Source organism: Crinia signifera, chromosome 2, assembly GCF_055691185.1.
Source record: "Crinia signifera chromosome 2, ASM5569118v1, whole genome shotgun sequence".
Taxonomy (NCBI): domain Eukaryota; kingdom Metazoa; phylum Chordata; class Amphibia; order Anura; family Myobatrachidae; genus Crinia; species Crinia signifera.
In genome coordinates this window covers 317,379,764-317,401,338 of record NC_139218.1, presented here as the reverse complement: position 1 = coordinate 317,401,338, position 21,575 = coordinate 317,379,764, and the positions used below count along the sequence as shown (strand labels likewise).

The following is a 21,575-nucleotide window of genomic DNA, read 5'->3' as shown; positions in this document are numbered from 1 at the left end:
CAACTTTACTTTTTCCTACATCTCCCCCCAGGTGTCACTGAGCCCAGTGCCACCTCTGCACCTGTGTCCCCATCTGTGTTACCCATCAATGCCTACACCACAACAAGCAATGTCCCCACTGTAACCAGCAGCTATCCCATTCTAACCACCAGTGCCTACATTATACTCAGCAGCTGCACATAAATTCAACTTAGCACTGACTATTTTATACATAGTAGGGACATATTATACAGGCAGTGCCTTCCGCCAGCACCTAATGCCCACCTAAATGTAATCACGTCCCTGCTTCCCTCTGCAACACAGAGATAAAGACCTAGAGAGCTTGTACAAGTAAGAATATAGAATAAAGGGGCTCAGGGCAGCAATATGCCCTCTGGCATCTTCAGGAGTGTGAGGGTATCACATGCTAAGTGCACTCCAGGCCAAGTCTCCAGATCTTACAGAAGAGAGAGACCCAGAGGGCAAGGAGTTACCCCATAGGCAGCATTATTGCTGCACCAGACACCATAAAATAGCTTCTTGGCCTGTCCCTAGAATTGTAAATACAAAGTTACTTCCTAAGGGCTAGATATTGGTGATGTGATCCAACCATTAGTGTGCCTAACATTCTTATTAGCTGCTCCAACGCTTCCACGTGCGATTAGTGACTATGTGGATGCACTTTTAACATCTGTCACTGGTGGCATTATTCTAAGAGCAGCACATTTTAAAGATACACTACCCCATGACTAGGCCGCAGTGTAACGTCCAGTACCCTTGGTGCAGGTCATCATTAGCGAGGTGTTTTCCCCTCCCCAGGACTATTGCGCACTTAAGTTTACCACATATAATGGTGTATACAGTGCGGTGTGTGGGAGGTTGCACATGGAAGTTCATAGCTGCAGTTTGTACACCAAGTCATTACACCACATTTGACCTACAAGGGGATACATTATCACTGCCACTCTCCATGTCTGACACATAGGAGGAAATTTACTAAGATGGGTGTTCTATTGCAGATGGGATATTCAATCAGATCCTGTCTATTATCTTTTAGAGCAGGCATGTCCAAACTATGGCCCTCCAGGTGTTGTGAAACTACACATGCCAGCATGCCTTGCCATAGTTTTAGCATTCCCTAATAGCAAAACTGTGGCAAGGCATGATGGGACTTGTAGTTTCACAACAGCTGGAGGGCCATAGTTTGGACATGCCTGTTTTAGAGGGTGCTAAATAAGTAGATTCTGATTGGTTGCCCATAGCAACATCTAATGTGAAATAGGACTCCCATTTTAGTAAATTTCCCCCACAGGCTAGACTTGTATAATCCCTAACACCAAAGTATGACCGCTCATCTGTGCAAGGCCTTCTTTCCTCTTGTTCTATAAGAACTCTTGATGCCACCAGTACTCTGTGTCTTTTGTTTCAAAGACCCATTCACCGACTCGATTACTGTATGTCTGGGCTTACATTACCTCCAGGATTATCGCAGGCTGATCTGCCTACACTGCCTGCAACTAACCACCGCTAACCCTACAATATTCTTTGATATGTCAAATACATGGTTTTGTATTTATGTCAAGTTATACTATCACTATGTATATTCTTGTTTGTAAGCACAGCAAATTAACAAGCAACCGGGAAAAAAACATAATGCAATGCAGGTGGGGCAGTGCAACATGTCAACAGAGATGGATTTGGGTGCGTTCAAACTGAAAAACTATACTGCAGTGTAAAAATAAAGCTGTCTAACATTTGTGGGCTGCATGCAAAACCAGCCAGTATGTAATCTGCACAGAAAACATGTAACCCACCCAAATGTAAATCTTTCTGCACATGGGCCCTAATTCTCAATCACTCGCAAAGGGAAATTCCTTCTCAAATGGACAAAACCATGTGCACTGCAGGTGGGGCAGATGTAACATGTGCAGAGAGAATTAGATTTGGGTGGGGTTTTACTTCAAAGTGAGATGTATATTGCAGTGTAAAAAACATTCAGTATTTTCCATGTAGAGAAACAAAATAACCCACCCAAATCTAATTCTCTCTGCACATGTTACATCTGCCCCACCTGCAGTGTAATGGTTTTGTCAATTTGAGAAGGAATTTGCCTTTGCGAGTGATCCAGAATAAAGGACCCCATACACAGTCCGTTGTGTAGGGCTCCGTTCTGTACTATGCGATGCCCGCTCCCGCGCATCACATAGTACGGTACAAAAAGTATGTGCTGCACATACTTTTTGTACTAGGTACACATCGGAACGGATCGCAGTGCATGCACACTGCATGCACTAGGGATGCGATCCGATCCGATGTGTACTTTAAAAGTACAGAACGGAACGAAAAAACGGACCGTGTATGGGGGGCATAAGGGCCATGGTATATCTGCTCCATCTGCCATGCAACATGGTTTTGCCCAGGCTTTTGATAATTTGCTTTACTTACAAACCTGAATCATGCCCTACGTACGGTGCTGCGAACACTTTGTGGCATTTTAAAAATAAAAGACAATAATAATATCTTCCTACCACATTTGTAATTGGCAATACAGCCATTATACCTTTCTGTTTAGTAGATGCTGAAGATCTTAACTCCGCGCAGTTAGTTCACTGACCACCTGCAGGGCAGAGATACAGGTTGCAATTGACCTCTAGATGGTGATTCCCTGATGTATCCTGACTGATAATTGTAACAAGAATCAATGCTGTATGTTCCACAAAATACCTCCTGACCTGTCTACTTTATTGTAATAGGACCTGTAAGTTTCTGAGGGAAGAAAACAAGATAATGCCAAGTTCTAAGATCTGGGCAGAGCTACAGTAATACATGTATAGTGTTACCATGTTACCAGACCCTTTATGTATATACCCGATGCAGATAATCATAGTCTAAAATAATCTCTACTGTCTGCTGTGTATCAGGGCAAATTTACAGGATTCAAGACATGGACTGCAAACATGTGCCAGGACACAGAGGTATCAATTCATTAACAAAAATAAGTGACTGGTTTTGCTAACTTCGTGAGCTGCAGTAAGGTAGTGATCACGTAATAATATTGCAATATGCACCCATCTCGCACCAATCCTAAATTCCTGTATCTCTGTACCTGTAAGCCTGGAATGGCAGTGGGGGGTGTCATGGGATTCTGGCCAGGGTGTGGGTGGAGGGGGTGGTGAGTGGCTTTCCAGTACACTTCCATGTACTCTGCAAGGTGCTCACAGGCGTCTTCCAACTGGTTCTCATCCAAAATCACATCAAACATTTCCTAAGCAGGAAAATAATCATCATGAATACGCATAAGGTCACCTGCTAGGAAGGAAATACAATTAAGTAGAAAGGTGCACACACACACAAACAGACACACACACACACACACACACACACACACACACACACACACACACACACACCTATAAATTTCTAACAACACATGTATGACAAAAATTCCTTTGTTAATTCTTAACCATTTATTAGAACTGATGGTCCCAGATCTGTCCTCTGAGCTGAGAGTGTACAGGGTAGTAACTGATTTTGGAACAATACAAACATTATGCGCCTGATTCTAAGTTGCTTGCACACAGATTTACTTAATCTTTTGCTGCAGTCAAATCAATGGAAAATCGATGCTACTGCCCCTACAAATCCCCTCCCTGATGTAGATCCGTGACTATGTGTCACCGTCTAGTGCATAGACACTAATGCTGTGTACACACCATAAGATCGGTCACACCAGCAAAACTTGGACCAGCCCGATGACATATGCAGTTTCCTCCTACATAAAGCATCTTTGTACACGTCTGTACATACCCACTTGCAGCAACAAGCCCATGATCCTCCCATAACACACACATAATACCATAGTTACCTACTTTATAATCTACTCTGAAGTACACTGCTGCTGACTACTTCAGGAGGTGGAGTTTGGCTGTCATATGATCTAGTCCCACCCCCTCCATACAAACCCATAATTTCCTGTATTATCTCCCACATCCTGGGAGCTTTATTATAGGCTGGAGCAGGGGTTCCCAAACTTTTTGAATCACGGTGCCCTAGAGCATCAAAATATTTTCAAGGCACCCCTAGGCCAAATGCTTCTTATCGAGAAATTCAGAACAAAAAATTCAATTAAGTGCATTGTGTTTATCTGGTGAGGGACAGGATTTGCTCCTGTTTGTCCACATATATTATGATTGGCAGCCACCAGCACTGGTTTTGCCTGGTACATAGACCATAAATAATATGAATTGATCTTGGTCCACCAACCCAAGGCACCCCTGCAAGTGTCCTGAGGCACCCCAGGGAGCCTAGGCACACAGTTTGGGAACCACTGGGCTGGAGCCATCCACAAATCAGAGAGCCTACAGCCATTTCCTGTATGGCATATGGAGAGATGTGTTGGCCTACATGAATTAACATTTCTTATTCCCATGAATGGGTGGGTAGGGGCCCTAGTCAGTTGCTGTTAAGACAGACATGACTCTGGGCCAGATTCTCTAAGCTTCAAAAGTGATAAAATGGAGAGTGATAAACAGCCAGCCAATCAGCTCCTGTCTGACTTTTTTCAAACACAGTCTGTGACATGGCAGGTAGGAGCTGATTGGCTGGCTGTTTATCCCTCTCCATTTTATCACTTTTGAAGCTTAGAGAATCTGGCCTATCAGTTTACCCTACCAGTTACATCCCTCCATCTTAGACATTAAACCCTCGCGTCAGGGCTTTCTACTTTAACCCCATTTCACATCCCAAATGCCAGGTCGCACCCGGGATCGCTAACATCATTGGGGGACAGGGAGGAGGAGGAGGCAGCACTTGGAGCTGACTCTGCATCCTCCTTATAGTGTGAACGGGACCTGGGTCGCGTGACCAGGGTTACCTGTTCACACTGTCCAGCAACCTGGGTTTGACACGGGTAAAAACCTTCTTTTAACCCAAGTCGGATTGCCGGTTTGCTGGACCCAAGATTTTTCAAAAGGCCCTTTCACAGGGGTATTAGAGAGTTGAACCATCACTTCCGTCATACCCTCCAGGTTGCTTTTGTTGTATATTTGCGCTGTTATTTTATGTGACCCCCATGTACTGATGAACAGTGTTGAAGACACCATGTAGCACCATATAAAAAAAAAGATCACAATACTACTACTACTACTACTACTACTACTACTACTACTTATAATAATAATAATAATGTAGTGATAGTGGGTTGGATTTTTATATCCTCCAACTGCCAAACAGAGCAGAAATATGTTATATGGGTATTTCCAAAAGAAATTAGCATGCACTTGAGTTGCAAGTGTTTCCCTGCCCAGTGTTATACAGGTAGATTACTGGTTACTGTACAATAGCTTTCATTTCTAAAGGGAAATTTCAATTAAATTGTTGTCTCACTTCTTGGAGTTAATAAGTAACTATGGGGCTGATTCAGAGATGAACGCTAATAAAAGAGCTGCTGTGCAAAATTTGGCAAATCTGCTTGAAACTTAAGTGAAAAGAACCGGCTACAGGCTTCTCTGACCCTCTGCTGCGCCTGTCCATAGACACAGCATTGGATCAACTGCCTGAGTATTGGACATTGGATAACCCTCAGGTTACTCAGGATGTCCTACAAAGTCACGCTGCTAGGGGCAGTGTAACTGCGTCCAACAGTGCAACCACTGGCTTCAGCACTGCAAGCAACATCACAGGACCAGATCTCCACATGTGCACTGCAGATCCTGCACACGCTCACATAATTAAGCACCAACAATGTATGTAAGTATAGTGATTACTCATGGTTTCTCCGGTGCAAAAAGATGCAAATACCAGTTTAAGCATACCTCTTGTGTATTCCTTGCTATGCCCACTTTTCTTATCTGAGCATTGCTCAACTATCTTGGTGGAGTTAATCTCTCTACTATCGATGCAACATTTACGCCCTAAGCAGCCCCTGCCTGGTGGAGAATCTCCCGTGTAACTTTCTTAATACATGGCCCCTGTGGCTGTGTGGTACAAAAGAGATCCCAGCCGCATTCTGGAAAACACATATGACACTCCACTAACACACACAGCACCATGAACCACCCGTACATTGCAGAATCCGCCTCAACTAATATCGGCGTCTTTCACAAATATATATGCCATCCCACTCTGGGGTAGATATATGCAGCAGTGATAGGAGTGGTAACCAATCAGCTTTAAAGTTGCATTTAACAAGTTCATCTTATAAAATATGGGTAGCAGCTGATTGGTTGCCATGGCACATTTCTCCAATACATCTACCCCTGTTATTTGCATGCCAGCAATGAGGATTTCTTCTGGGCTGTGCATGTGTACTGCATGTCGCTGTCAATGTGTGTGTTCTCAACTGCATCCACCCCTGAATCTCTAAAGCCACGCTCCCACAACTCAGCCTTCAACGTTCAGATTAAATGACTATCAAAATAAATATGTCTGTCAAAAACCTTGATCTTCTAGAAATATGAATATTCATACAAAATATTTGCATAATTGATATGCACCTGAACACTGCATATTTCCATATCTGTAATCAGTGCCTTTACAGCAGATATGTTCATGCATTCCATTTAATGTACAATAGTGGTTTCTCAGTCTCCTGACACATGTGGTGTAGAATAGCTACAGGCCCTGATGAAAGGATGATACAAAGGGCCTGAAGTAACACAACCCGATGCTTTCGTAGCGATTGTCATCCTACATCAGTGGTTCCTCCATCTCCTGTGGCCATGCTGCACAGCCATAGGGCTACGCTAAAGCCTGATAATCCACTTATCTGCGAGTGACACTGTGTCTTTGTAAGCAGCCATTAGGACTTGCCAAGCTGCCGGTGGGCGGCTCAGGACAAATCCAGGTGGCTGTAGCATTTGTATATTTTTGCACAATACGCCTGATTGGAGGAGCTATCGCTGCTGCTTACATGGAAGCAGCAGTGACAGCACTAATATGTTAGTACAGCAGCAGGCGTCATGTGTCCTGAATACATTACTGATCCGAACAGCATTCTAGAACGCAGCATCGGATCAACTACGACACATCAGTCGGCTGTGTGACCCACTGGCAAGCCAGCTGCCGCATGTGTGAGCAAGAGGTCATGAAATCTCTGTTCTCAGATGGAGATCCTGGCTCTGTCCCTTAATGGCAGTGACAGACCACCAGTTTGGGAACTTGAGGCCATTGCCGACCCCTCCCAGCCCCTAAACGGCATCAGAATGTCAATCGCTGATAGTTTAATGCCGTACTGCGTCCACCATTGCAAACCAATACTGCACATGCACATTACAGGTCCAGCCCATGTGCAAAGTACCCAATAACGGTATTTGCTGCATGCACCAAAAGTATGTTGAGACCTAAACCCGACCGAGTATCTGTATACACATTAGCTCAGGCCCAAATTACCACCCACTTGTGATAATTAAGAACTAAATATTGCTTTATTCACAATATGTCAAATATTCTTCACTTGTTAATGAATTTTAGTTCTGAGCTCCACCCTGCTCACACCTACCCACAGGATAAGGTTACGTCCCATAGAATAGGGCATGTATGATAACACACAGTATTCGCCCCTTCACATTCTTACCGGAGGACACTGTACCAACTTGTCAGCTGCCAGCATCTGGACATTGAGGTGTTTAACTTGAGATTTCCCCCTAGATTTTATAAGTCTCTGCAGCACCTGGAAGAAATAAGCGCACATTGCTGATGACACAGAATTCGGTTCAGCTGTCTGGCACAGAGATACATGTATCCATTATACCAATGTACAAAAGGCCAAATTAAGCTTTATCGCTCTGTCTCCATTACAAGAGTCAGTTTGCTGGCACCAAATCTATAAACCTTGATTGATCTTAATATTTGGGCAGCTGCCCACGGCTGTGGAGCTCTTACTTAGCATGAGAACAAAAATCCGTTGCTAGTTCAAAGCAAAATTCTCCGGCTAATGTATCAGAATATGCATATACCAGTTCCCAAACTCCCTCCCGAAGGCACCCTAAAAGCTACACATTGGCCTACTTATATATGGGCCGTTCAATATAATGTCCGTTATATTGCTGCTTTGTCGGCTAGTGTATACCAGCCATATGTCTGTGACCAACGTCTTTCACAGATATATAGCGTCAGACATATAAGCGGTTTAGCACATTGTGCTGTCTGCCCAGAATACTTGTGTACCCACCTGGAACAGTCAAAGGCCCCCAAAAATCTAGTGACCCTCTCAGCCCCCAGGAATGTTGGGCAAGTTGCCCAATCCCCCCCTTGGTTGCCCAATTCCAAATAGGAAGGCTGAAGGGGATCCAGTAATGCAATTTGCGCTGAATCGTGTCATCATCACCCTGTCCCCCACTACGCAATGCCCGTTTTTACGGTGCTGTATAGCAGGAGGTGGAGCCACAATGATGCATTCACCACCCCTGACCCACCCATCTCCCCACCATCCACGCCCCCTAAAGCCAACCTTGCTGCCCCTTCTCATAGGAGGGGCTCATAAATCATTATGTATGGTGTTCAGGCGATCCGCCGACTACCCATACACTTACAGCACAAGCTGGCAGTGATTGACAGCGCAACTGGGCAGCACATGTAAATGCTTGGCCAGTTGTGACATCTGGAAAGTACAAAATAAATGAATTCATTCAATTCATTTATTTTGTACTTTCCTAATGTTCTGTTAAGGTGGTTTGAGAATAACACCTCGAATTGAAATAGGCTGCTGGAGAGCACTGTGTGCGCACCTATCACAGTTAACCCTTTCTGTATCACCAGTTGTGACATCTATCAAGACTTATCGGGCAGTGTGTGAACACACTGCTCGATATGTCTGCAGATCAATTGATCTGCAAAAATATCTTTAGGTGTGTACTCAGCTTCATAATGCAAGTTTAAAGGATATCTATAGCTGTGCACAGGTTAAATCAAAATAAATCAGGTACTGATTAAGTCACCCTTAGAATGCCACACAGCAGTATTCTTATACACATTATGCCACACAATAGTTCCCCTTATACACCTTATGTCACAGAGGGGTAGATGTATTATGCGGCGATAAGGAGGGAGAAGGGGTATCAGCGCACGTTATGTGCACTGATACTGATTCTTCGCCATGTAAGAAGCAGCTATCTAAATGTAAGAAGCTGCTATCTAAATTATAGAAGGCCGATATGCAGGGCAAATGTATGAACGGTCAGCAGCCCTGACCATTCCGCCCCTGCCACTATCCAATTCGACAGCTGCAGGTGGCAATGCCCTATACCTACAACAGGGACAGTGCTGTCCCTGCTGCTGGCTCCAAGCTGTGTTAGAGATCTCGCATGAGTAGCGAAATCTCACGCATACCCAGTGAGCTGGCTGGGCAGGCAGAGACAGCGCATCAGTCTGAAGTGATGCGCTGTCTCCAGGAGGGGGACATCGCCGGAAGGGGGAGTTTGCGCTCCCCCGCTTCGGCGGGCAAGCTATTAGTACATCTTGTCGGTGTCCCTTCCTGTTCGTTAATGAGGTGAAGCAGGAACAAGCATTGCTATAATACATCTACCCCACAGTACTGCATACTTTATAGAAGAATGCAACCTCTAATATCATATCAGCCTGGGAAGGAGAGCTTTGGGTGTGGGGTGACAGTAATTACTATCAGGCTACAAAGCTCCACTGCTTCAAGTTTTCATGTCATGGATGTCAGATCAGCAACAGTAGGAGGACTGTGTCAGAGAGGTGGAGCTAGGAAAGACATGAGGGGAAGGGCCCTCTCCTTTCCTGCAGCCAGCCTCCTTTTCCCTCTTTGTTATTGCATACTTAACTGCACACTCTGAAGCCTGACATCAGGAGAGGGGAAGGGCTTGTAGGCAGTGAGGCCACTAGGAATTTCCCCTGTACCCCGGTATATAAATGATGATTCATGTCTATTACACCTTTCTCACCTTAGGGGAAGAAACTTTGACATAGACGATGATTGGCGCCAGGGATGTTTTGATCAGCTGAGTGGGATGGTTGATTGTGTCCGCATCCAGGATAACTAGTTGGAGAGTCTTGGCCAGCTCAAATATCCTCTCAATTTCACTTTGTACCTCAGCTGCAAAATAGGATATTATGCTTAAATAAGGAATATAGTAAGTCCATCATTTTAGGATTTGGCGCAATATGTAACCTCTCCCATAGAAATGAAACTATTTAATATTTAAAAAATGTGTATTATTTCAAATCTGAAGTCACATATAAGAAACACTGGAAGTATAAACCATCCACCAGATTCCTCCTACATACGGTTTGCATTTACCAACAGCCAGCCCCATATCTATGTCTGGGCTCACTGCATATCTACCTTCTGTAATACTTGCAGACACAGTACCAAGAAAGGCCGTGAGGCTCCCAGCGCAGGACAGCCTCTGGCACTTTTGAGATACTTCCACTAGAGATAAGTAGGTACTTGTGTATTATCACGGCGCCCACTACGGCATTTGCGTAGTGGGCTATTCACGGTAGTGAAATCGCATCGCATGCCATAATTGTATGGCATGCGATGCGATTTTCCTATATAATGTATTCACTGCTCTGTGTCAGTGAATCCATTAAAAAGATACTGTGCGATAAAAAATTATTATTGTATGGCATGCGATGCGATATCGGTTCTGATTGAACCTATAATAATGGCATTTAATGTCCTATACCATTAAATTACATATCATGTCATTTATTTAGGCCCCCCACTATCCACGTCATCCCGAAGCGTGGCGAGACCCGCGAGGGGCGGCGGTATGCGTCCGACCGACCAACCTTTTCATACCCCCACTACACACGTCGGCGTGGAGTTGATTTTATATAGTGTGGTGAGCCACCGACCCTGAAGCGTGGCGAGCGCATGCGTTATACTGTACATGTAACATAATACGCGTCCCCTCGCGGGGCTCGCTGCGCTCGACACACTATATAAAATCAACTCCACGCTGACGTGGATAGTGAGAGTATGAAAAGGTCGGTTGGATGCGTACCGCCGCCCCTCGTGGGGCTCGCTGCGCTCGCCACGCTTCGGGGTCACGTCGATACTGGGGGGGGGGCCTTAATAAATTACATTATATGTCATTTAATAGTATAGTACATTAAATGCCATTAAAAGTGTCAAAATCGCATCGCATGCCATAACGGCATGCGATGCGATTTTACTACGTTTGCGTATGTAGTAAAATCGGGCGCTGTGATAATACACAAGTACCGATAAGTACATTATGGTAGCAGACTAGATGGGCCAAGCGTTTCTTATCTGCCGTCAAATTCTAATGGAGAATATTTACTAAAGTAAAGAGAGATGCTGCCCATATCAACCAATCAGATTCAACTTTTCATGTATCTTTTATAAACCCATGCTGTTCAGTGCTGCCGCAGGATTAGAGCCCCAGGATTGTTTTTGATTTATTATCTATCAACCTCTTATCCTAACTGCTAAATCTGGAGCCTAGTCTATCCAACTAACAGTTTAGGAGTGTAGTTGTTCATAGACTTTTTATATATGCATATAGATTTATGGTGTCTATGTACTAAGACTTGGAGAAAGTCGACCGAGATAAAGTACCAACAAAGTCAGCTCCTAATTGTCATTTTTCGAACAATCTATAAAATGAAAGTTAGAAGATGACTGGCTATTACTGTATCTTCCAAGAGTTCTTAGTCATGAATTAAACATATACTTCAACCCTTTGAGCACCAACATTGCTGTGAGTGATCCTCAAAATATCCGGTAAAAATGCCAGTATTGCTCACAGCAGCTGTTCTTTAAATGCCAGCATTGCTCACAGCAACTTTTCTTTAAGTATAAATAAATCCGAATACAGCCAAGCCAATTCATTGAAGTTTAGTTAAATATTTCACCCAAAAAAGAACAGTCGCTGTGAGCGGCGCTGACATTTTTATCGTATATTTTGAGGATCGCTCACAGCAACGTTGGCGCTCAAAGCATTAATAAAACGGTTTGTTGGCCAATTTTCACACCTATTTTGACAAATTCCTTTAAGCGTTAACAATGAAACCAATGTCCCCTTCACTGAATCTAGTAAGATCTTCGTTCTCTTAATGGACAAAGTTGTGTTCTCACCAATGCTGGAGCGGGTGCTGGAACGCTCTATAATGGCTCTCCTTCCTGGGTTATTGAGTACAGAGCGCTTGGCCAGAGACAAGTCAGCTGTTACCCGAGTGATTGAGATCCTGCAAAGAACAATATGAAGATCACATGCTCATTCCTTAGCGGTTTACAATGCAACTTTTGATAAATACAATGCAACTATTGAATCATTATTGATAAAATAATTGACAGCACTGGAACTCAGTTTGGAGTTTATATAGATGAGCATTTGGCCAGCAGTGCATCATTTCCTGGAGGTTTTCACTAAACTACTGTAGTAGCATTGATGTAGAGACCAGTCAAGTGATATGCCAAAAAGTGATGCTCTCACCTGCCATCAAATCTGTGCTTCATGAAGTCAAACAGAGCTTTCTGCATCATGTCCGTCACCTATGTTACAGGCAGGAAACAGGGAAGAGGTGAAATACCGTTATTCTCAGACACAGCTGATAAACAGAAGAAGAATTGTATGAATAACAATAAGACAATCTGCTAAATGTATATGTGGACACTGCATTGAGGCACATAAATTGCTGGTATAACTGGATTTAAATTGATGACACATTTGGAAAGTTGTCAGGTTATAATAGTATTAATTTTTGTGCATCGCACTGCGGCTGCCAGTTGGCTTGAAAGCCTCCCGTTCTCCTTACAGACACACTTTCTGGAGTTCATTCTTCTGTCGTACTCATACAGTTAACTATTTCACTGTATGCTTTTGAAATAGTATGTATTTGAGTTGTGGTTCATTTAGCAGCAGATAATGGGGGATGATTTATCCCGACTGCTATTTCCGCCTGGTGGAAACATCTGCCAACATTATTCAATCTCTGCCAGGACTCGCCTGCAACAGGTTTACCTCCCTATGAAGGCGAACCTTTATTGTCGGAAACCGCCGCTGGATTGTTGAATCTGCGGCCGTTTCCAATTATCGGCGCTTGTTTTCGCCGATGCCGGGACTTTCTGAATATATTCCGCCAGTCAGAAGAACGGACCCCATATTGAACAGGTCGAATGACATTGTACCTATTAATGTCGGAAATGGCCGCTATATTAAATACCCGCTATATTAAATGAAGCCTGTGTGAGAATGATCCCTTTAGTCCAGTGGTTCCCAAACTCAGACATCAAGGCACAACAAAAGTCCAGTTTATAAAGGTAGCCATACTGAGCACAGGTGACTTAACTAGTACCACAGTTATTTGGATTTAACCATCAATGCTCAAGCATGTACTGTATATCACTAAAATCTGGACAGTATAGACGTGGAAACTTTGTCCATAGCAATCAATCAGATTCTAGTTATCTATTATCTAGCACCTTCTAGAATAGCTTTAATCTGATTGGTTGCTATGAGCAACATTTCCACTTCTAGAAACCCACACTTTAGTAAATATACTCCTTGGTCTGCCTTGAGGAGCGAAGTTGGCAAACACCACTTTACTCAGCTATGTCTTGCTCCTTCTCTTTGGATTCCCATTAATAAAATATATGAATTCTGTTAAATCTATTAAATGTTATCCTGAATCACTAAGTTGTGAGTAGCTCTCCAACACCCGGATAGTAATACACTTTAGGGATATTTGAAGTCCTGGAACAAGTGTTATGTAGTGAATTAATAAAAGGGCAAAATCATGACAATAATAATAATAATAATAATAGATTCCCAAACTCAGTCCTCAAGGACTCCCTACAGTTCACGTTTTTCAGGTCACCCGGCAGGTGCACAGGTGCACTCATTACTGATACATTTAAAAAGATCACAGGTTGAGATAATTATTTCACTTGCTATTTTGTGAGAAGACTTAACCCTATGAGTGCCAAATGAATTTGTCAAAATTGATGTGAAAATTGCCAAACAAACATTTTTATTCATCATAATGACCTATAATGTTACCTTATATAGGATATAAATATTTTTTCTACACATTTTTTTAATTTGAATTTATATAAAAGTAAGCGACGCTGGCATTTTTAGCGGATATTTTGCACATCTCTCACAGAGATGCACTCAAAGGGTTAAGGGCCGAGGATGGGAACCAATGTTAGACTATGCTGGCATTTTCATGGAGCAGGCGGGGGAGACACTGAGACCTGTGACATACCTCCCAACGTGACCTTCTCCAGGAGGAACACAATGCTCTGCTCCTTCACTTCCCTCTTAATTTGCAATTGCCATCTCCTGTTTTGAAGCACCTTACTTAGCAATTTACCTGCTCAACACAGGGTGATGGCAATCATACATTAAGGTATTCAATAACCGGCGACCATCTCCCCATGGAGGAGATGGCCGCCGGGCCCTATTCAATGCTGTCTTCCCCAACAGCATTGAGCAGGGTTTCTCGGCAGAACGAGACCGACTTCACTAGCTGCCGGCTGCAGCTCGCCTCTTCCTGGCCGCAACTCGTGGCCACGCCCCCTTCTCACTCCCCAGCAGGCGGGACATTGAATCCCGCCTGAATGTTCTCGGTCGAGCTGACAAAGAACCGGACAGGCTCACTGCGGTCGAGCAAGATCGACCACCGTAACCTAAACATTGAATACCCCCCTAAGCGGGAAGTCCAGGAGCAGAGCACTGTGTCCCTCCTGGAGAGGGTCATGTTGGGAGCTATGCTGTGAGAACTAGTGACAAGAATTATTAGTCACAAGATTTCAGGTTGTTAGAAAGTCACACAATGGTGTTCCCTAATGCAGTAAGTAGGTCTGAGAGAGGACTGAGAATGTAGGCACTGTTCCCGGCCTGACACCAGCAGCTTCTGCTGGGCTGAAGAGAAGCAGAAAATTCTTCTCTCCCTTTCAAGAGTGCTGCACTGCTGCCCGTTACAGGAAGAGGTAAAAGGAGGTGGACAAGCACCAACTGACCCACTTCAAAAGGACCGGTAAAAGAGTATCCACCACCCCCCCCCCCCGCTCTTGGCACCACTATCAGCACTGTGTGTGTGATGCGCACTGGAATGTGCATCAGATCCAACCTGCTGTCTAAAGGTGCCCACACACAGGTCCGATTTGGCCTGTTTCCATCCAATTCGGATGGATCGGCCCAATTTATAGGATGAAAACTGACAGCAGGTCAGATCTTATGCACGTTCTCGTGCGTATCTGATCGGATCCTGTAGGTTGGACCCATCAGTGGCACATCACGGATGCTTTTTAGCACCCGTGATGCATCGCATCTGAACAGGGCGATAGGTGTGTGCCAGTGGTGCCGCGCACCCCAGATCAGGAATGCGCCAACCAGGAGATATGCTCTCCCCACTCTGCACCTACGAGAACCCCCAAATCCTTCCCCCGCCGCTGGCAGCTGGAAAGAGAGGCTGCAGTAGCAGCGGGCTGGCAGGGGATTTCAAAACTCCTATTCAAATTAAATCTCTTGACCCCTGACACTACCGCTGCCGGGGGATTTTAGGGGAATCAGGTCCAACTTAAAGTCAGACCTGTGTATGGGGTGTGTGTGTGTGGGGGGGTTTGGCCTAAACACCTCCAATTTGGCCAGTTTTCATTCAATATATTCATTCGATCCTTCCAAATCGGATGAAAATAGGCCAAATCGCACCTGTGTATGGGCACCTGTACACAGTGGCATGATATTGAAATGCTGTTCCCCTGTAATCCCTTCTTATACAATTTCAGTTCCCCATACAAACCTTTTTTACCACAACAGTATGACAGATGTTCTGGTGGGTGAAAAATGTAACAAAAAATATTATATGGCAAACATTCAAATGATAAATAATAAAATTGAAAACCCATTAGTTACATCATTTGTATTATCTTTAGAATTGTAATTCTACAACAACAACCAAAAAAACCTGCATCCCTTTCTCTCCTCTCCTATTTACCTCATATCCTTTGAGGGAAGGGCCGACAAGAACCACTGGGCGCATGGATGGAACAACATCATATGGGGCAACGTGCTCTGTCTGAAAGGCAAAAAGATTCCTTTAGCAGATGGAATATTGCTGTAATATTCTACAAATTAACAGATGTGTGCTAAGTGCTTCATGGAAAGCCTGCCAGCATCTTGCCATTGCAATTAGTGTTTTATGGTTACAGCACATAATTAATATTGGTCTGGAAGCAGTCTACATTCAAAACTGACTATAACATAGGCATAGCTACAGTGAACTCTGCATTGATTTAATTGAGCAGATTTCACTGCATATCAAAATAAAATAAAATAAAATATAAAAACAACAGAAAGTAACAGCACCCTGGAAAAGCATGTTACAGGTATGTACTATATTTCTATAACTCCTGAATATGGACCCTCTTTCCCTGTTCTTTTCCTCAGTCAGTCATACATTCCCTGCACGGGTTGGGATCATATGGTCTACAGCATGATGGTCGACAGTCATTAGGTCGACACCATTAGGTCGACATGGGAAAAGGTTGACATGGGTCTAGGTCGACGTGGGAAACGGTAGACATGGTTCTAGGTCGAAAGGTAATTAGTTTGACAGGTCGTTAGTTCGACAGGTCATTAGGTCGACAGTGAAACAGTTGACATGGGGTTTTCCCCAGTTTTTTACCTGAATGTCAACACAGTCGACATGGACACAGTTTAAAGTTTACCACATCCCCTCGCATCGCTCGCTGCACTCGCAATGCGTCGGGCACGGTGCATCGCTGCGCTCAACACACTATTTTATTCTCCCACCACGCCCTAGTGGATGGTAGGGCATGAAATACCGCATGTCGGCACATGTCTGCTAAAAAAAATAGTGAAAACCCCCATGTCGACCATTTGACTGTCGACCTAGACACTGTCGAACTTATGACCTGTCGAACTAATGACCTGTGGTACTTTCACGGCGCCGTGCTACTTTAGGGTTCTACGCTCGCCACAAACTATGTTAAAAAAAAGTAACTTAACTCCATGCCAACATGGATAGTTCATACCTCCACTATCCACGTTGGCATGAAGTTGATTTTAAATAGCATGGCGAGCGTAGCGAGCCACTGAGCCCGCAGTGTGGGCGAGCGAAGCGAGCCCCGCAAGGGGACTCAGACGCACGGCGCCGTGAAACTACACAAGTACCTGACCTGTCCACCTAGAACATGTCGGCCTTTTCCTATGTTGACCTTTTACCATGTCGACATACTGGTGTCGACCTAAGGACTGTCTACCATAATGCTGTACACCAAATGACCGCATCCCAACTGCACTGATACAGTAATACAAACTGTCCATAAAGGCAGAGCAGGGAACGCAGAAAAAGTGTGAGCTCTGTTGTTTCTATCACTCCTGTAATTGGGTTCTCTCCAGACTATAAAACATCTTATATCCAGTACAAATGTTTCATATAAATCCCACAATGTACACAAATTAAGTTTACATGTTACATGTTTCTACTGTATCTTTCTACTCTATCAGCTGGATAACCTATACCAGTGAATGATCTGGGAGATCACAATGCATGGAAACGTTTACTTATTTCTCATTGGGGGAATTTACTAAGATAAGAGTTCTATTTTACATGGGCTGATGCTATGGGCAATCATTCAGAAGCTACTTCTTATTTAATTAGCACCTTCTAGAAGATAACAGATAGAATCTGATTGGTTGCCCACAGCAACATCCCATCTGAAATAGAACTCCTATCTTAGTAAATTTCCCTCATTGTAAGATGATGCCTCTTTATACTATTTAAACACGCATCACTCATATGGAAAGAGAAGAGTTAAGGTGCCCATACACTGCCTGCCACGTCTCGCAGCAGTGTACGGACACCCGACAGAGTGCGAGGACCTTCCCGGCGGCGGGGACACATGCGATCCGTTGTGATGGATCGCATGCATCACTGCTTCCTGCCCGCCTCGCCGCCTGGAGGAACGGGTGGTCGGACCCGACGGCATGACAGGGAGAGGCGATTTGGTCCGATTTAACAGGCCGATTGGTCACAATTTACCAAATCACCTCGATGTATTTAGTTATTTATTTATTAATCAATTTATAATGATAGTTTTTGAAAAGATAACACACAGGGGCCTGAGTCTGTAGCCACGATGTCTGCTTTGAGCCCTTCCCTGCATCTGTCTGTAAAAAGGACCAACACGCCCACTTTAAATGTCTCCAGCATCACACTGCGGCTAGTACCTACAACAATGCCATGTGATCATATCTATTGTCTAGCTGATTTATGGTGTCCAACAAACCAGCCCTTAAAACTTCCCTCTTCATTTAATCTACCAGCCTCCCGTCCCTCCATTCCCTTTAGAATGTAAGTTCCTACGAGCAGGGGCATAGCGAGGGCGGAGCCAGCGGAGTACAAGCTCCGGTCGCCCGCCCACTCCCGACTCCCCGCTGTGTCCAGGAGACGTGCTGCTATTTAAAATTCACTCCCTCCCTGCTCCCCACTATCACTCCCACCCTCCCTCCCTACTCCGCACTATTACTCCCTCCCTGCTCCACACCACTACTGTGCTTGATGGGCCCCACAAATATCAGTGTGTGTGGCCCCATGATTTCTGTTGCCGCCCTGGGAGCGAGCGGGGGAGATGCGGGCAGGGGAGCTGGTGGTTCATTGAATTGAAAATAGTGGCGGGGAGCTGAGAGCGGGCTGTTGCACAGTTCTGTCCCCCTTGGCAACAATCAATTTCAGTCCCCCTTGGCAATGAGCAATTTCAGTCCCCCTTGGCATCAAGCATGAAGCCCCTGGCATCGAGCATGTAGGTAAGTGGCACTTATGTGTCAAATGTGTAACGGGCATTGCGGTTTGTTATATAGTATGCAATGGGCATCACGGTGTGTTATATAGTATGTAATGGGCATCACCGTGTGTTATATAGTATGCAATGGGCATCACGGTGTGTTATATAGTATGCAATGGGCATCACGGTGTGTTATATAGTATGCAATGGGCATCACGGTGTGTTATATAGTATGCAATGGGCATCACGGTGTGTTATATAGTATGCAATGGGCATCATGTGTGGCCTTATGTGTAATTGTCATTGTGGCTTTATGTGTAATGGGTATTACAAAGCTTGCTAAACATGCCCTTTCTAATTTGTTGAATGTTCTTCCCCCTATAAATGGTACTTGTGGTGCCATATAAATAAAACATCATAATAAGCTGTATGTGAATGGATTTCATCTGGCAGGTAAGCTGCCTTAAATCAGCATTTGCTATACCCTGTGCCATGTGTGTTTTACGTAAATACAGTACTGTAGCTCTCAATATTTTAAGGGTCTGGTTACATAATAAAATGATATAACCCTTAATAACATCACCATATCTAATACTGAAAGACTGTGGGAAATCAGCTGTTCTGTATTCAAACAGCATAAGGGCTGTATATGCTTTGACAGGTCCTTGCAGGCAACGGAAGCACTTGCCCATGTTGTGGGAGCTAATTTATACCGTGATTACTGTTACTGTGGTTGTAAGAATACCATTAATCCTATTGTGCATGTGTTTTTAATGTTGTGATAGTGTATAGGCCAATACTAAATATAACACTGTTTAAAAATGTTTTTACCCTTATATTTATTTTATTAAATATATAAAACTTATAAAATATAAAAAGCTCAGAGCCGGCGAAGGGGACGCTGGTGTAAAATGGGACAACTGCCGGGCCGCATCGAGCCAAGTCCAAAAACCCAGATGCGACCTGGCAGTTTTGGTGTAAAAGTGGTATTAGAGGCCTACTCATCATTGAATTTTTCCGGCTAAATCCAATGGCAGTGGCACATGTGCAGTCAACTGGGTGTGAGCCTCTGTCCCCGGGGGTGCTGCATAACAATTCACCCTAAGTAATATAGTGAAATGTGATTCTGGACACTAATATCGCCTCTCAGTAACTTTTCTGAATCACAGCGCCCTAGAGTATCAAATTTGTGGCACTCCTAGGCCAAACGTTTCTTATTGAGAAATGTAGGAGAAAATATTAAATGAAGTAGATTGTGTTGATATGTCATCCTTAGGTTTAATTATGTGGGGAGGGTCAGAGTTCACTTCTGTTCATACACATACAGTAGTTTATAATTAGTAGCTACCAGCACTGGTTTTGCTTATTACTATGACCACAAATAATTTTCAGTGGTCCTGGACCACCAACCCGAGACAACCCTCCAAGTGTCCAGAGGCATCCCAGGGTGCCATGACACACAGTGTGAGCACCAACAGTCTAACATTTGTTGCAGCTTTAATATGTCTACATAGTCACTGTTGTCTTAGTGACTATAGTCTATAGATATCCTAACTACATTGAGTTATATGTATCAATGCAAGAGAACCTCCAGTTGAGAGAGCAACCAGGATCACTATCTCTTAGACCCTCCTCATGATTGGTGCATAAGATTTCAGTATGTCTGAAAATGTTATGTGTTGTTGAATAGGACATATAACTTTGGCTAAACACCTATTTCTCTTAGTTGGAAATGCCCGTTGCCACCTAGTAATGCCCAATTAAGCCATCACAGAGAAAAGACGCAGACAAGTACACAGATACAGACAAGATAAGAGTACTGTGTAAGACACATGGTAGTTTGCTAAACATTGCTAGATATAGTCGCATTTGGACTTGCATGCTCTTACCCTTTCCAAAACAGAAACCTCTATGTAATTAACTCTCTCTTATTTTGAATACCGTAAATACTTGCAGCATATCCCCTGAAAACACAAGCTTTTGGGGGATTCAGTATTGAATCCCGGCGGTCGGGATCCCGGCGTTCAGAATCCTGACGCCTGGAATCCCGACAGCCGAAATGCCGACAAGGGGGGGACGTGGAACGCCCCCCCTTGCGGGCTCGCTGCGCTCGCCACGCAGCGGGCCCGGTGCCTCGCTACGCTCGGCACACTAATATATTCTCCCTCCAGGGGTGTCGTGGACACCCACGGAGGGAGAATGTGTCGGCATTTCGGCGGTCGGCATTTCGGCGGTCGGGATTCCGGCGTCGGGATTCTGAACGCCGGGATACCGACTGCCGGGATTGTAACTGCATCCCCTTTTGGGAGATACTCATAATAGTAAGGCTCCCCAAATCTATGAAGAGAGAGTTCAGCAGATATGTTCATATATCTCTTCCATATGTGACGGTAGCCACAGCCACCAAGCTGGCAGATTTACCTCATTTTGGAAGTTGGCAACTTGGTGGTACTAACCGCTTTAGCCTATGGCACTTTTTTTCCAAACTGTGTGGCAGATGTATTAAGCCTGGTAAAGAGATAAAATGGAGATAAAGTAAAAGGTGATAATGTACCAGCCAATCAGCTATGTTTGAAAAAATTACAGTTAGGAGTTAATTGGCTGGTGCGTTATCACCTTCCCCTTTATCCCTTCACCAAAGTGGTGTAACCGCAGATCCCGCGGTGGCTTGGAGGCGCTGGGTAAGTATTGTCGCACCACGGGGTCTGTGGAAGCTATTGCTGGTAATGGGGCCACCACCACCAAATCTGTTACGCCAAATACCCCTCACAAAATGGCCGCCCCCTCACAGCAGACTGTTATTAAATAAATTAAATAACTGTCTGCTGTAAGGCGGTGGCCATTTTGC

At 44.3% G+C, this 21,575-nt stretch overlaps 1 protein-coding gene across 4 annotated transcripts in view; it reads right to left on the bottom strand.

The window, feature by feature from the left end:
• Positions 1 to 21,575, bottom strand: part of CACNB3 (calcium voltage-gated channel auxiliary subunit beta 3) — a 170,854-nt gene that overhangs the window by 12,192 nt on the left and 137,087 nt on the right. For 3 of the 4 annotated variants that reach the window (XM_083169062.1, XM_083169061.1, XM_083169064.1), the window contains exons 7-12: positions 15,916 to 15,996; positions 12,408 to 12,466; positions 12,050 to 12,159; positions 9,885 to 10,036; positions 7,553 to 7,648; positions 3,086 to 3,244 (exon numbers count right to left, since the gene is read on the bottom strand). In XM_083169062.1, the coding sequence (XP_083025188.1) occupies positions 3,086 to 3,244; positions 7,553 to 7,648; positions 9,885 to 10,036; positions 12,050 to 12,159; positions 12,408 to 12,466; positions 15,916 to 15,996 (657 nt within the window). Of the gene's footprint in view, positions 1 to 2,539; positions 2,597 to 3,085; positions 3,245 to 7,552; positions 7,649 to 9,884; positions 10,037 to 12,049; positions 12,160 to 12,407; positions 12,467 to 15,915; positions 15,997 to 21,575 lie in introns of all 4 variants that reach the window. The other variant, XM_083169063.1, reaches the window with a different exon arrangement.